At 39.1% G+C, this 13,435-nt stretch overlaps 2 protein-coding genes across 3 annotated transcripts in view; both read left to right on the forward strand.

Annotated features, from left to right (window-relative positions):
• Positions 1–13,435, forward strand: part of LOC113519494 (ITG-like peptide) — a 68,007-nt gene that overhangs the window by 43,032 nt on the left and 11,540 nt on the right. The gene's annotated exons all lie outside the window — the stretch shown is intronic.
• Positions 2,798–7,973, forward strand: LOC113522127 (uncharacterized). Its single transcript, XM_031912442.2, has one exon. The coding sequence runs from the start codon at positions 3,076–3,078 to the stop codon at positions 5,902–5,904; it is 2,829 nt and encodes a 942-aa protein (XP_031768302.2). The 5' UTR covers positions 2,798–3,075; the 3' UTR covers positions 5,905–7,973.

A 13,435-nucleotide genomic window follows, 5' to 3' on the forward strand; every position in this document is an offset into this window, starting at 1 on the left:
TTTTGATTTAAAAACTAAATTACTGCTCCAATTTTGACGAAATTTCTATGGGACATTAGTCCCATATTAATGCAAGTATATTCTTTCAGATAAAAAAAGGAACTTTTTTTTATACAACTTACAATGACAAACAATCTGACGATCCACTTGATAGAAAGTGGTAACCGTCGCCTATAGACATGAGCAGTACCGTGGACATAACAGACTATACCGTTTCGCCCATGATACCCCCCATGCGTTGCGATTTTATAGTTATAAACTTTCCAAACCATTTTATAAATTACGGAGTTATGAGGTATATTATGTTCTGATACTTGTTAACATTTTGTATTCCTACATATTTATTACTTATATAATTAAACTTTTTGAAAATATCAACAGCTTCCTTGACCGTTCTTCTTGGTTGAAATTGCGTTCCGAATGGGCGGCAATGAAAGTTACTATTCAAAAATGCTTAAGTCTGAGTTTACTTGAATAAAAATATTTATTTCAATAAATATAAGAAAGACATACCGAATTGAAAACTTCCGTCTTTTTGGAAGATGGTTAATAATAGGTTATCTTTGTTTATACACGACGTTTTTTATATGGCTGATAATGGTATGGTAACCTCGCCTGCGTTATCAGTATATACTGGCGGGGCACCAGTGATAGTTGAAAGCAGGTCAATTAGCCCATCGTGACGAATTCCACAAGAATTAACAGGTGGAACCACGTGGAGGTCGACCTGACAAAGTGTATTGCTAACAATGAGACTGGTAGTCCGTATTACTAAAAATCTCTTCCCCCCCTTTACACGACGGTTTTTTTTATTGGTGATAATGGTATGGTAACCCCGCCAACACTATCAGCATACACTGGCGGGGCACCAGTGATAGATGGCAGGTGAGGATGAAAGCAGGTCAGTTTAGTCCATCGTGACGAATACCACAAGAATTAACCACGATGGTTTCCAGGGACCACGTGGCGGTCGACCTAACAAGGTACATTGCTATAATGGGACGCTGTCAATACACGACGGTTAGGTACCATTTACTATCACGTGGGCCATTAGCTCGCACGCCATTTCGAGTCGTGAAACAAATGTCTGAAAACATAACTGGCAAAGTAACATTCATAAATCAGAACAATACCTAACACCCGCGGCGACGCTCCGCCATTTTCCTTAAGAGCGGAGAGCTATGTAAATTTACGACATAAAATAATGTTGGACAGAAGCGGCTATGTATACCGTCGCATTCGTTTGCTAAGTGCTCGTTTCGAAATACAACGACTGAAGTTTGAACATTCATTTGTTGAAATATTGTAGTGAAGACATTTTACGCAAATACACACAACTATACAGAGATTGTTTGCGCCACAACTAGTTTAAATTCACATTTCGTGTAGACAAGGACAGACATACTTCACGATCTAGGGCCGAAAGGAGCCGAGTACACCCGTGCCGCTGCTGGGAAAAAAGATGGCGGCTCTGTTCGTTTTTCCCGCTCGAATCTGAGAAACGCCGCTCGCACATACATAATTACGTGTAAAAATAATTAATTCATTAAAACTATCAAATTATCAAGCTGTATGTCGGTGGTGTGATAGTGAAGGTGTATATACACTAATTCCGCCGCGCGTGTGGTGTGGTGACACGCAAATCGGTTCCTGCAGCAGCCGCCATAGCAGAATCCAGGTACGCTCGTAACTCCTTAATTTGCCCGAATCGTGATCCTGTGATGACAGTCTAGTCGAAGGAAACTATCTCTCGGGATATAAATCCCAAGGGAATCGCTTTAACATTTTTTGGCCCGTTACGAACCGGATGCATTTACTATCTTTAAATTGAGTTACATTTAATAACGTACCCCTTTTGCTATTTATTCGCAAGGTCCTTCGTTTAATATTTTTATTATAAACCGCTTTCAAAATTGATAATATAAAATCCGCTTATTTATTCTTATACTACCAACTTATAGTTTCTCAGACATACCCGCGCAGCCGTATAGGATTGCCTTGTTATTTCTTTATATTATACCGCAACAAGCACCTATATGTGTAATAGTTTATTATTTATAAACATATTTATTATATACCGCTTATAATACCATATAATATCCCGCATTCCTCTTTATTATTTCATTAGATAATAAGTATTCAGCATCGCATTTATAGTATAGTCTTATAGTTTTATCCTATAAGTATACTATATTTAATATATACACATCCCGCACACCCATAATATACAAATATAATTACATATATCCCGCATTCCGTTATATTTTATATAGTAATCTATGCAACACTTATAACCGTGTTTTCGCTGCATACCTACATTGCATTTTTATTTCGTTACGGTCCGCTTACGCTGTCTATTGACAGGTCACTTTGTATAATTACCTATAGTTATATTGCATTAAATCATTATGTCTCGTAAAGACAAAGATGCGCCTACCTTTTCACCTAGTCGTCAACTTATTATGTTAGAAGCTAAACGTAATGCTTTATTTCAACGAATACAAGGTATTTACGATAAGTCGAAGTTGGCTACTGAATCGGAAGAAAAAAGACGTATGTTTCTTAGTTCATGTATAACCATCGATGACGTTCGTAATAAGTTTCAAGACGTACTCGATGAATATAATGAGAAGATGCTTGATGAAAATCCTTCTGCTGTACCTAATTTTCATGTATATGACTCATTTGAGGATATGTTTTGTTCAATTAAACAGACATTTTCTGATCTTTCTTCTGCGCCCACGGGCGGGAACTCGAGTGGGATAGATGCACCTGTATCTAGGCCCAGGCTCCCCCCTGGAATTAGTCGGCTTCAGTGGGAATTATCAGGATTGGAATTTATTTTACGCCAGTTACAAATCTACTGTACACGACAACTCCTCACTTACAAACGCAGAAAAACTGTATTATTTACTGGGCAAGTTATCACCCAAGGTACAATCGGTATTTGCAGGTATTACACCCTGCGCCGAAAACTATGAAATTATATTTAAGTCTCTGCTTGATAAGTATCAAGATATTCACGTTCTCGGTTCTAATTACTTAGACCAGATTTTAAATCTTAAATTAGGCAACATGCCTTCCGCCGCAAGTTTTCAATTATTTATAGATAATTATGTCACCGCCGCTATGTCGTTAAAGGGTTTAGGTATAGAAAATTTATCTGATTTCATTTTATTATATATTGCGAAACGTAAATTCGATTCAGAAACATTACGCGCGTTCGAATTACACTCTTCTATAACAAAATCACGGGATTTTGACGGATTTATTAATTTTATAAAAACGCAATGCCGTATTTATGAAAATACACAACCCGCGCCCGCCACCAGTACAAAGTTAAATAAATACCGCCCGCCTTCTAATAAGTATCCAAACCCGCAGTCTTATGTTTCAAGTGTAACACCTATAAAATGTTCACTTTGTAATAGTAATATGCATGATCATTTTTATAAATGTAGTGCATTCGAAAAATTGTCACCTTTCGATCGTTATAAACATATTAAAGTCAACAATTCATGTGTAAATTGTTTAAGTACCAAACATAAGTCAGGTGTTTGTACATCAAAATCTTCGTGTCGTGTATGTCAAAAGCGTCATCATTCTTTGCTACACTTTGCCACGGAGCGGAGCTCGCGGCCCACGCACGAATCGTCCGCGCCCGCGCCCGCGCCCTCTAGTTGCATCGCTTCACCCCTGTCCCCGTCACACAGCGGCGCGGCCGTAGCCGCGCAGAGTAATCTGTCGCTTTGTACGGTCAGTAACGAAACCGTGTTACTAGCGACCGCACAGGTTATTGTGTATGACGCATTAGGTAAACAACACTTAGTTCGATGTTTATTGGACAGTGCGTCCCAAAGTAATTTTATTACTTATGAATGTTGTGACCGCTTAGGTTTATTAAATGAATTAAAATATTCATCCACGATGGTAAAGGGTATCGGTGGCTCACAAAAAACCGTTAAGGGTTCAGTAGAATTTAATATATTTTCTCGTTTTAATTTAAATGTTAACTTTAATATTTCCGCGCTTGTTGTTGACCGTATTACGGACAGTTTGCCTTCCGTTACTGTCAATACCGCCGCATTTTCACACATTAAAAACCTACCGCTGGCAGACGGCGAGTTTGCCATTCCTAGTAACATAGACGTACTTATAGGTAGTTCTATATTCCCGCACTTGCTATTGCCGGGTATTGTGCATAGCAAGCACCGTAATATTCCGCCCGCGATACAAACCGTTTTAGGGTTTGTAGTTATGGGTTCCGTACCCACTTTTAATTCCGAATCGCCTAATTCCGCATTATTAAATACCGCATATACAACCTCGTGTTGTTCCGTGATTCATGATCGCATGGACACTCTCTTCCAACGTTTTTGGGAATTGGAGGAGATAACCGCGCCGCCCGCTCAGAGTGCCGATGACCTCGAGTGTGAACATTATTTTCGCGCCACCACTACTCGTGATGATAGTGGTAGATATATCGTATCCTTGCCGTTTCGCGAGGACATGTTCTCCTTAGGCGACTCATTCGCTGCCGCACATAGACGTTATTTATGTTTAGAACGTAAGTTGGAAGCCTCACCTCATTTTCGTTTTACTTATAATGAAGTAATTCGCACCTATATTGATAAGGGCTATTTAAGTCCAGTCAAATCGCATCAAGATGATTCACTTCTACCCTCGTACTACATTCCACATCACGGAGTGCTACGAGAGGATAAGGTCACCACTAAATTGCGCGTGGTTTTAGATGCCAGTTGTAAAACGACATCTGGTCGTTCGTTAAATGATATATTGCATAGTGGTGCCAACCTACAGGGTGATTTATTTTGTATTTTAATTAATTTTCGTCTTTTTAAAATTTGTATATCCGCAGACTGTTGTCAAATGTTTCATCAAATAGTTGTACGCGAACCTGATCGTAGATTTCAGCGAATTTTGTACCGCTTCAGTACAGATGATCCTGTGACTGAATATGAATTTAATCGTGTATGCTTCGGACTGAGGTCGAGTCCATTTCACGCGCTCCGTGTTGTTCACCAACTAGTTGAAGATGAAGGGGATAAATTCCCTGCTGCTGCCGCTGTTGTTTCGTCTGCACTATATATGGATGATATTGTATCTTCTGTTATGACAGATGAACAGGCTATTACCATCAGTAACGAGCTCATTGCACTTTTTAAAATGGCTCAGTTTGATCTTGTAAAGTGGACGAGCAACTCCAGCGACGTGCTTGCTCACATCCCGGATACACACAAAACCCTCAGTGACAAATCATTTGATAATTCCACCTCGCACAAGATCTTAGGTCTATTTTGGGATAAATCTAATGATTCTTTTAGGTTCGAAGTAATCACGCCAGACGCTATATGTACTAAGCGCGCTATTCTCTCCGCTGTAGCCCGTTTATGGGACATTTTAGGTTTCGTGGCTCCCACTATTTTGTACGCCAAGCTCCTTATTAAGGAACTCTGGTTGTTAAAATGTGATTGGGATGCTCAACCCCCGCATCATATCATCGCAGCCTGGAGACAGTTCTGTTTAGAACTGCCTTCGCTTAATAGGCTTCGCATACCGCGACACCTAGGAGTGGTTGAGGATTGTCAATTGAATATTTTAGGATTTGCTGACGCTAGTGAACGTGCTTATGGCGGTGTAGTCTACCTACACATTCGGGTTGATAATAAATATTTTGTTCAATTATTATGCGCCAAGTCAAAGGTCTCGCCTGTAAAAATTGTATCCATCGCGAGATTAGAATTATGCGCAGCCGTATTACTCGCAAAACTACTTCGTAAGGTTGCTGATACCATCGCACCACGGTATCCTGTAAATAAAATATACGCTTTTAGTGATTCGAAAGTGGCTCTTTGTTGGATCTACTCTTCTCCGCACCGCTGACAAACTTTCGTTGCCAATCGGGTAGTACAAATTATCGATAACGTCCCGGCAGACTGTTTCTATCACGTTGCTGGTTCCGACAATCCTGCAGACTGCCTTTCTCGTGGTCTCACGCCAGACAAGCTAGTAAACCATCCGCTATGGTACACCGGACCTTCATGGGTTTTAAGTAACCCGGCCGAGTGGCCACTTGTTGTCAATCACGACTTATCGAATGAAGACATTCCCGAACAACGGACTGTTATACACACATTCATTTCAAATACCTCTGAATCACTACTTTACGCGCTATCTCAACGCCTTTCAGGATATTCAAAATTATTACGGACTATTGTTTACATTTATAAATTTATTAAACGCCTTCCTCGTAATATCGTTATTACGAGTGAAGACTTAGACTTTGCTGAAATCAAATTAATTCGCGCCGTGCAAGAAGTTTATTTTGCACATGAATTTAATAATTTAAAAAATAATAAATATTGTTCTTCCGCTTTAAACAAGCTCCGACCATTTATAGACAAGGACGATGTCATTCGCGTCGGTGGTCGCTTGTCAAGTTCCGCTGAGGATTACTGTACTAAGTATCCTCTACTTTTACCGCGCCGCGATCATGTTATCGATATTCTTATTGATTTTTATCATAAGAAGCATCTTCATGCTGGACCAGAGCTACTTATGTCCTTACTCAGGCAGAAGTACTGGATCCAGTCCGCTCGCCGCTTAATACGTTATCGCATTCATAAATGTAACGCTTGTTTTAAAATAAAACCGCGCCCTACGTTTCCACTTATGGCCGATCTACCGAGCCACCGCGTCACTCAAGTTGATAAGGCATTTACGCATGTAGGCTGTGACTATGCCGGTCCCTTACAGTATACACCTATTCGTGGTCGGGGGGTTAAAAGCCGCAAAGCATGGCTATGTATTTTCACGTGTTTGACAACCCGTGCTACTCATATTGAAGTTGCTACTGATTTAAGCACGGTTAGTTTCTTATCCGCACTTAAACGATTCTTATCTCGCCGAGGCCCAATAAACTGTTTATATACGGATAATGGGACATGTTTCGTAGGTGCTCGCAAGTATCTTCGCGATTTATATAAATTTCTTGATGAATATCGCCCGCATTTAGAATTAGAACTTTCAGAAAATCGCATAAATATGAAATTCATTCCTCCCGCTGCTCCCCACTTCGGTGGAAGTTGGGAAAGCATCGTAAAAATTGTTAAAAATAATTTGTTTAAAGTGATAGGATCACAAATTCTCTCTTATGAGGAACTTATAACAGTGCTTTCTCAGGTTGAGGCACTTATTAATTCGCGTCCACTCACAGCTAGAAGTAGTGACCCCGCTGAGCCGTCTGCTCTTACGCCGGCTCATTTTTTAAACACTGTCCCTCTTTCATCCATCCCAGCGCCAGAAGCTAGCACGCACGATTTAAATCAACGCCATTCCCTTTTGGATAGCATTGTACAGTCTTTCTGGCGCCGGTGGCGAATGGAGTATCTGCATCAATTGCAGACACGCGCTAAATGGAATCTTCCATCAGTTCCCATTAAAGAGGGTACTGTTGTTATTATAGTAATAGACAACGCACCGCCCTTTTCATGGCCATTAGCTGTCGTTGAAAAGGTACATCCTTCTAAAGACGGAACCACGCGAGTGGTCACTGTTAGGACGTCAAAGGGTAGCTACCTTCGCCCGGTAGTTCGTTTGTGCCCATTGCCGCATCAATAGTTTCAGATATTTAATTTAAAAGAAATTTAGATTTAGCTTAGTTATATATATAAGTTTAATTCATATATCGTATTCACATAATCTCAAATAATTTCCCGCTTATGATTAATCTTATACACATTAATATACCGCTCATTTTATTTATATATATATATCTTCCGCATATTGCTATAACTCATCATCTGCTATTCATTTCCCAGTTATATATATATATATTATTATTTTTTTTAAAGGCAACCCTTTAAGGCCGGGGGAATGTTTGCGCCACAACTAGTTTAAATTCACATTTCGTGTAGACAAGGACAGACATACTTCACGATCTAGGGCCGAAAGGAGCCGAGTACACCCGCGCCGCTGCTGGGAAAAAAGATGGCGGCTCTGTTCGTTTTTCCCGCTCGAATCTGAGAAACGCCGCTCGCACATACATAATTACGTGTAAAAATAATTAATTCATTAAAACTATCAAATTATCAAGCTGTATGTCGGTGCTGTGATAGTGAAGGTGTATATACACTAATTCCGCCGCGCGTGTGGTGTGGTGACACGCAAATCGGTTCCTGCAGCAGCCGCCATAGCAGAATCCAGGTACGCTCGTAACTCCTTAATTTGCCCGAATCGTGATCCTGTGATGACAGTCTAGTCGAAGGAAACTATCTCTCGGGATATAAATCCCAAGGGAATCGCTTTAACAGAGATATACACGCAAACGTTTGTTACTCACGCACACACACACGCACACACACACACACACACACACACACACACACACACACACACACACACACACACACACACACACACACACACACACACACACACACGCAGGTACGTACGCACGCACGCACTCTTATTCTTTATTGACCACATTACAAAAAATGTCTGGTACAAAAGGCGGACTTAATACTATATAGCATTCTCTCGCAGTCAACCTTTGGCAAAACAGAAAAATTTTATTATGCGGTGAAAAAATTACAACACATACAATAGAGATTTTATTATTTTTGATTATATTATTGTTTTTTTTTTAATTTTTTTTTTTATACAACTTAGAATGGCAAACAAGCTGACGGTCCACCTGATGGAAAGTGGCAACTGTCGCGTATAGACACGAGCAGTACCATGGACATAACAGAGTATATTATTTCGCCCATGATACCCATGCGTTGCCATTCCTGAGGATTCAGGTGTTATTCCTCTGTACCTAGTAAATTCACGCCATATCCCACCCTTCAAACCGAAACACAGCCATGCAAACACAGCTGCTTCACGGTTGAAACACAAATGGGACAGAGGTACCTAAGCAATCGACTTTTGTACAAAGTGTCCCTCTCCTCCTCTCTCCACGGAAACGCGGACGAAGTCGCAGGCAACAGCTAGTTTATTTATAAATGTGAAAGTGTGTTTGTTTGTTACCTTATAGCGCCTTAACGGCTTGACCAATCACTATGAAATTTGGTATCCACGTACTATACGAGATGGAGAAGGATATAAAATTATTATCCCGGTCACGCGAACGAAGTCGCGGGTAAAAGCTTAGTACATGAGACATTCAAAATATATAATGTAAATCTAATTTATACGTAGAAACCAAAAAAGTAAATGAAACCTTTTTGTAGGGTACACGCGCCAACATCCTAACATAACATTATGTACGCGTTCAAACGACCGTTGTATTATATTGGGGCCCTAACCTTTTGTAGTGTGGTATTGCTGGGGGCGTATAAAATGAAACGCCGCTAATTGGTAGCCTGTTAATGGCCTGCCCAATTGATTACATTAAGTGTTTGTGGTCTGGAAATGATATCTGGCCTCTCGAGGGAATCGTAATTTATTATATCTATGTAGATTCTCTATTTAGTAAATGCAGTATTATTATTTATTGCATTATTATGCCTATTTTTACATTCCGTTAGTTGCTACTTATGGGATTATAGTACAGTAGTTTCCCATCTTGCTTTCTTCACCCCAATTCAGAGACCGATATTTCGCCCTCTGATCGCTGAATAGAAGCCCTTCCAGAGGTCTCTTCTTCGGCCTTCTACCAGTACTGATATGGCTGCTGCCCCATATCAGAGGAATGCTTTTTTAATGGCGGCATTTATTCGCCATGTCATTGTATCGTCATAAGATTCTTGTAGCTTTTTATAGGTAATCTTGTCCCACCAAACCCACTACATCTTGTTGACACTACCGCTGTTGGTTGGGGGCTCCTTATTCTATATATTCAGAGCTAACCACCATATCTGACGGTCATTCCACTATCCACCACCCGTGGACCCCGTTGGTAGCTTACAGCTAAGCTTACAGCTGGCTGGAAGAAGATGCATGAATTAGTCGCACCGACAAGAGGAAAATCTTAAATGAAAAAAAAAAAACGCCTATTTATTTATTTATACTTTTACACAGATCAGAAAATATGTACATGGCGGATTTAATGCCTGATGGCATTCCTCTACCAGTCAACCGTTACGATCAACAGAGAGAGCAAATGGCGGTGCATAAATTGAAATAAAAAAATTTGTAAATTAAATAAATATTTTGAAAGATAACAATTGCCTATGCGTATGTCTATCCGTGAGTCAACTCCTAAATCTTGTTAAGAGGAGACTTAAAGAGCATCTTCTATCTTTATGAACATTTATTAATTTATTTAATAAAAATAAAAACGCATAAAAGATAGGCCCTTGACAGTCTGCTATCGGGAGATTCTTGGATATTTCGGTCATATTGTTCATCGACAACTATTGGCAAAACCCCCCTTATGAAAGAGGCTATATTCAGCAGTGGTCAGTTTTTTTTTTGATGAGTGAAAATGGTATGGTAGCCCCGCCTGCGCTAACGGGATACGCTGGCGGAGTACCAGTGAAGGGTGATAGATGAGAATGAAAACAGGCCAGTTAGCCCATCATGATGAATTCATCAGGAATTAACCATGATAGTTTCCAGGGGGAACCGCGAGGAGGTCGACCTGGTTGGGTATATTGCTAGCGATGGGATTCTCAGTCTCCATTACTAACAATCCCTTTCCCCCAGCAGTGGTCAATTAAAGGCTGATACAGTTACAACATCCATGTAAACCAACGACCTGAGATATATGAAGTAGAGTGATATTGCAGGTAGACAACAGTTTAATTTGATACCGTCCATTTAGACACCGAATCCCTTTATAATTGGGCAATTTGAAGGGATAATTACAACAATTTCATTATGAGGGAGACTTTGTACAGAAGTCAATTGCTTGGGTACCTCTGTCTCTTTCGTGTTTCTACCGTGAAGCAGTTGTGTTTGCATGGCTGTGTTTCGGTTTGAAGAGTGGGATATGGCGTCAATTTACAGGGTACAGAGGAATAATACCTGAGTCCTCAGGAATGGCAACGCATGGGGGGTATCATGGACGAAACAGTATACTCTGTTATGTCCATAGTATTGTTCATGTCTATAGGCGACTGTTACCACTTTCCATCAGGTGGGCTGTCAGCTTGTTTGTCATTCTAAGTTGTATAAAAAAAAATGTCCTCAGAATCTTTGTTACAGGATAAGGGCAAAATAGAACATTTATATACTTTAAACAGTAAAAATAACGTAGAATTAATAACAAATAATATGAAAAAAAGTGATTAATAATACAGTGAGATATTGTAGTTTACTTTTAGTATCAACCCTAGATTTTTGTCAATTTAAGACTAAAGTTCTTAAATTTTAGTTTCCTCAGGTTACATACATTATAATAAGTGTCTCAATTAAATTATTAAGAACGAATGGCACCATAATTCTTCCATTTTTTTCTATTAATTACAGAAAAAAAAATCATATTTCAGGCCTGCAAGCGACAGTTTTAATAAAATATCTAGAGATCTCGATTTAGTTTTATTTAATTCTAAGATAGAATCCTCAAGACATGTGCTGAGTCAGTAATTCTTTGATAGTTCATCTTTCTTTGAATGTGTGATTTCAAATTTTTATTTTGCATAACTGCCTATCTTTTTTTTTTTTACAACACAGGGGGCAAACGAGCATGCGGCTCACCTGATGGTAAGTGACTACCGCCGCCCATGGTCACCCACAACACCTACGGCATTGCAGGTGTGCTGCCGGCCTTTTAAAAAGGAATATGCTCTTTTCTTGAAGGTTATGTTGTCGTATCGGTTCGGAAATACTGCTGCTGGAAGTTGATTCCAAAGAGTGGTTGTGCGTGGGAGAAAGTGCCTTGAAAAACGCACGGTGGAGGACCGCCACTCGTCCAGATGGTTGGGATGAAATTTTAGTTTATAAAAATATGCTACCTATAATGTGTTTAAAGTATTGGCAAGGTTATGTATTTATTATTATTTTTATTTGTGCAAATCTGTAATTAGCTTTTTGCCTTTCCTGTCTTTTTTATTATGAAATTCTCTAGCTGTAGGTTTTTCTTTAATAAAAAAATAAAATACAATATATACATATCTTGTATTGACGTTCGTTCACGTTACTCTCCGAATTCGAAATCAATTACGGTCCAATCACACGCCCTTGTGGTACGCCAAAATTGATGAGGTAATCAGGACTATTCAGGTCACCGATTTCATTTCCATGTACTTTAAATTTAGATAATTTCAAAATACAATTGCATTTTTCAAGTATAACTGTTTCTCTTTATTTGAGAGCAAGAGTGGAAAGACACTTGAGACCCTATGAAATGCTTTCGCCACATCTAAATATTGTTTTTACCGCAGTTATTTATAATAAAAACTATTATTACTAAGTAGATAGGATTCAAATACTTTTATGTTATGTGCGTGTGCGTGTGCGTGTGCGTGTACGTGTGTGTGTGCGTGTGCGTGTGTGTGTGTGTGTGTGTGTGTGTGTGTGTGTGTGGGTGTGGATTTAAAATCAGAAAAATCAACTAAAAACTCTAGAGCACTATGAACTTATCTTGATAAGCTATTAATGTAAATATACATCAGATTTTTCGTATGATCTCGACGATTTTTTGTGATGACATAGAATGAGCCATCTCTTTCTTTCGCGTGGGTATCTTAAGAGAAGACTAAGGGAATTATGATCTGAGGTAATGATCGAAGGATGTGTCCCTATTTAAATTTCACCAAAGCCTAAATGTGGTTGCCAATCCGTCTGCTAGGCATGGTTATTGCTGTGTGTGTGTGTGTGTGCATAATATAATAAATATTAATCTGTACGTATAAAACTTCTTCTTGAATTACTCTATCTTTTGATGGCAACTGCATTTATCCGTTGCATAGTTTAATAGGTCTGAACGTACAAACGATGGTAAGCGACTTTGTTATTACTACGTAGAGACATGTCTATAGATAAATACATATAGTGATAGATAGATAGATACTCTTTATTGTTTCCTCCAAAAGATTACAATAGTAAACTTATTATAAATATAAATAATTACAAGAAATAATCACAATGAGAAAACAATGGGCGGCCTTATCGCTAAGAGCGATCTCTTCTAGGCAACCTTTGGATGGAGAGGAGTAATTATAAACAATTTGGTGGGAGGCACGATGAAAGATTTTGTTAGTTCTAAATATGGGAAATGTGATACATATATATATATATATATATATATATATATATATATATATATATGTAGTGAATAAAGGAACGTTATCTAGTAAATGTCAAAGGACATTCTGATTTATTGTGACAGCGCCAAATAATATGTTTCGCATGTAAACATTCTCTGGAATTAAGCCAGGGTGGCATGTTGTTTAATGTTAGCGCTTTACCAGGAAGTGTTAATATCCGGTTCGCGTGACGTTGAATTTTTGTAGGATTAGAATGG

The sequence above is a fragment of the Galleria mellonella genome, unplaced genomic scaffold, assembly GCF_026898425.1.
Source record: "Galleria mellonella isolate WM207_F2 unplaced genomic scaffold, CSIRO_AGI_GalMel_v1 utg424, whole genome shotgun sequence".
In the NCBI taxonomy this organism is placed as follows: domain Eukaryota; kingdom Metazoa; phylum Arthropoda; class Insecta; order Lepidoptera; family Pyralidae; genus Galleria; species Galleria mellonella.

Excerpts from the sequence above, each read along its gene's own strand:
- LOC113522127 (XM_031912442.2), top strand. The coding sequence starts at position 3,076 with ATGCCTTCCGCCGCAAGTTTTCAATTATTTATAGATAATTATGTCACC.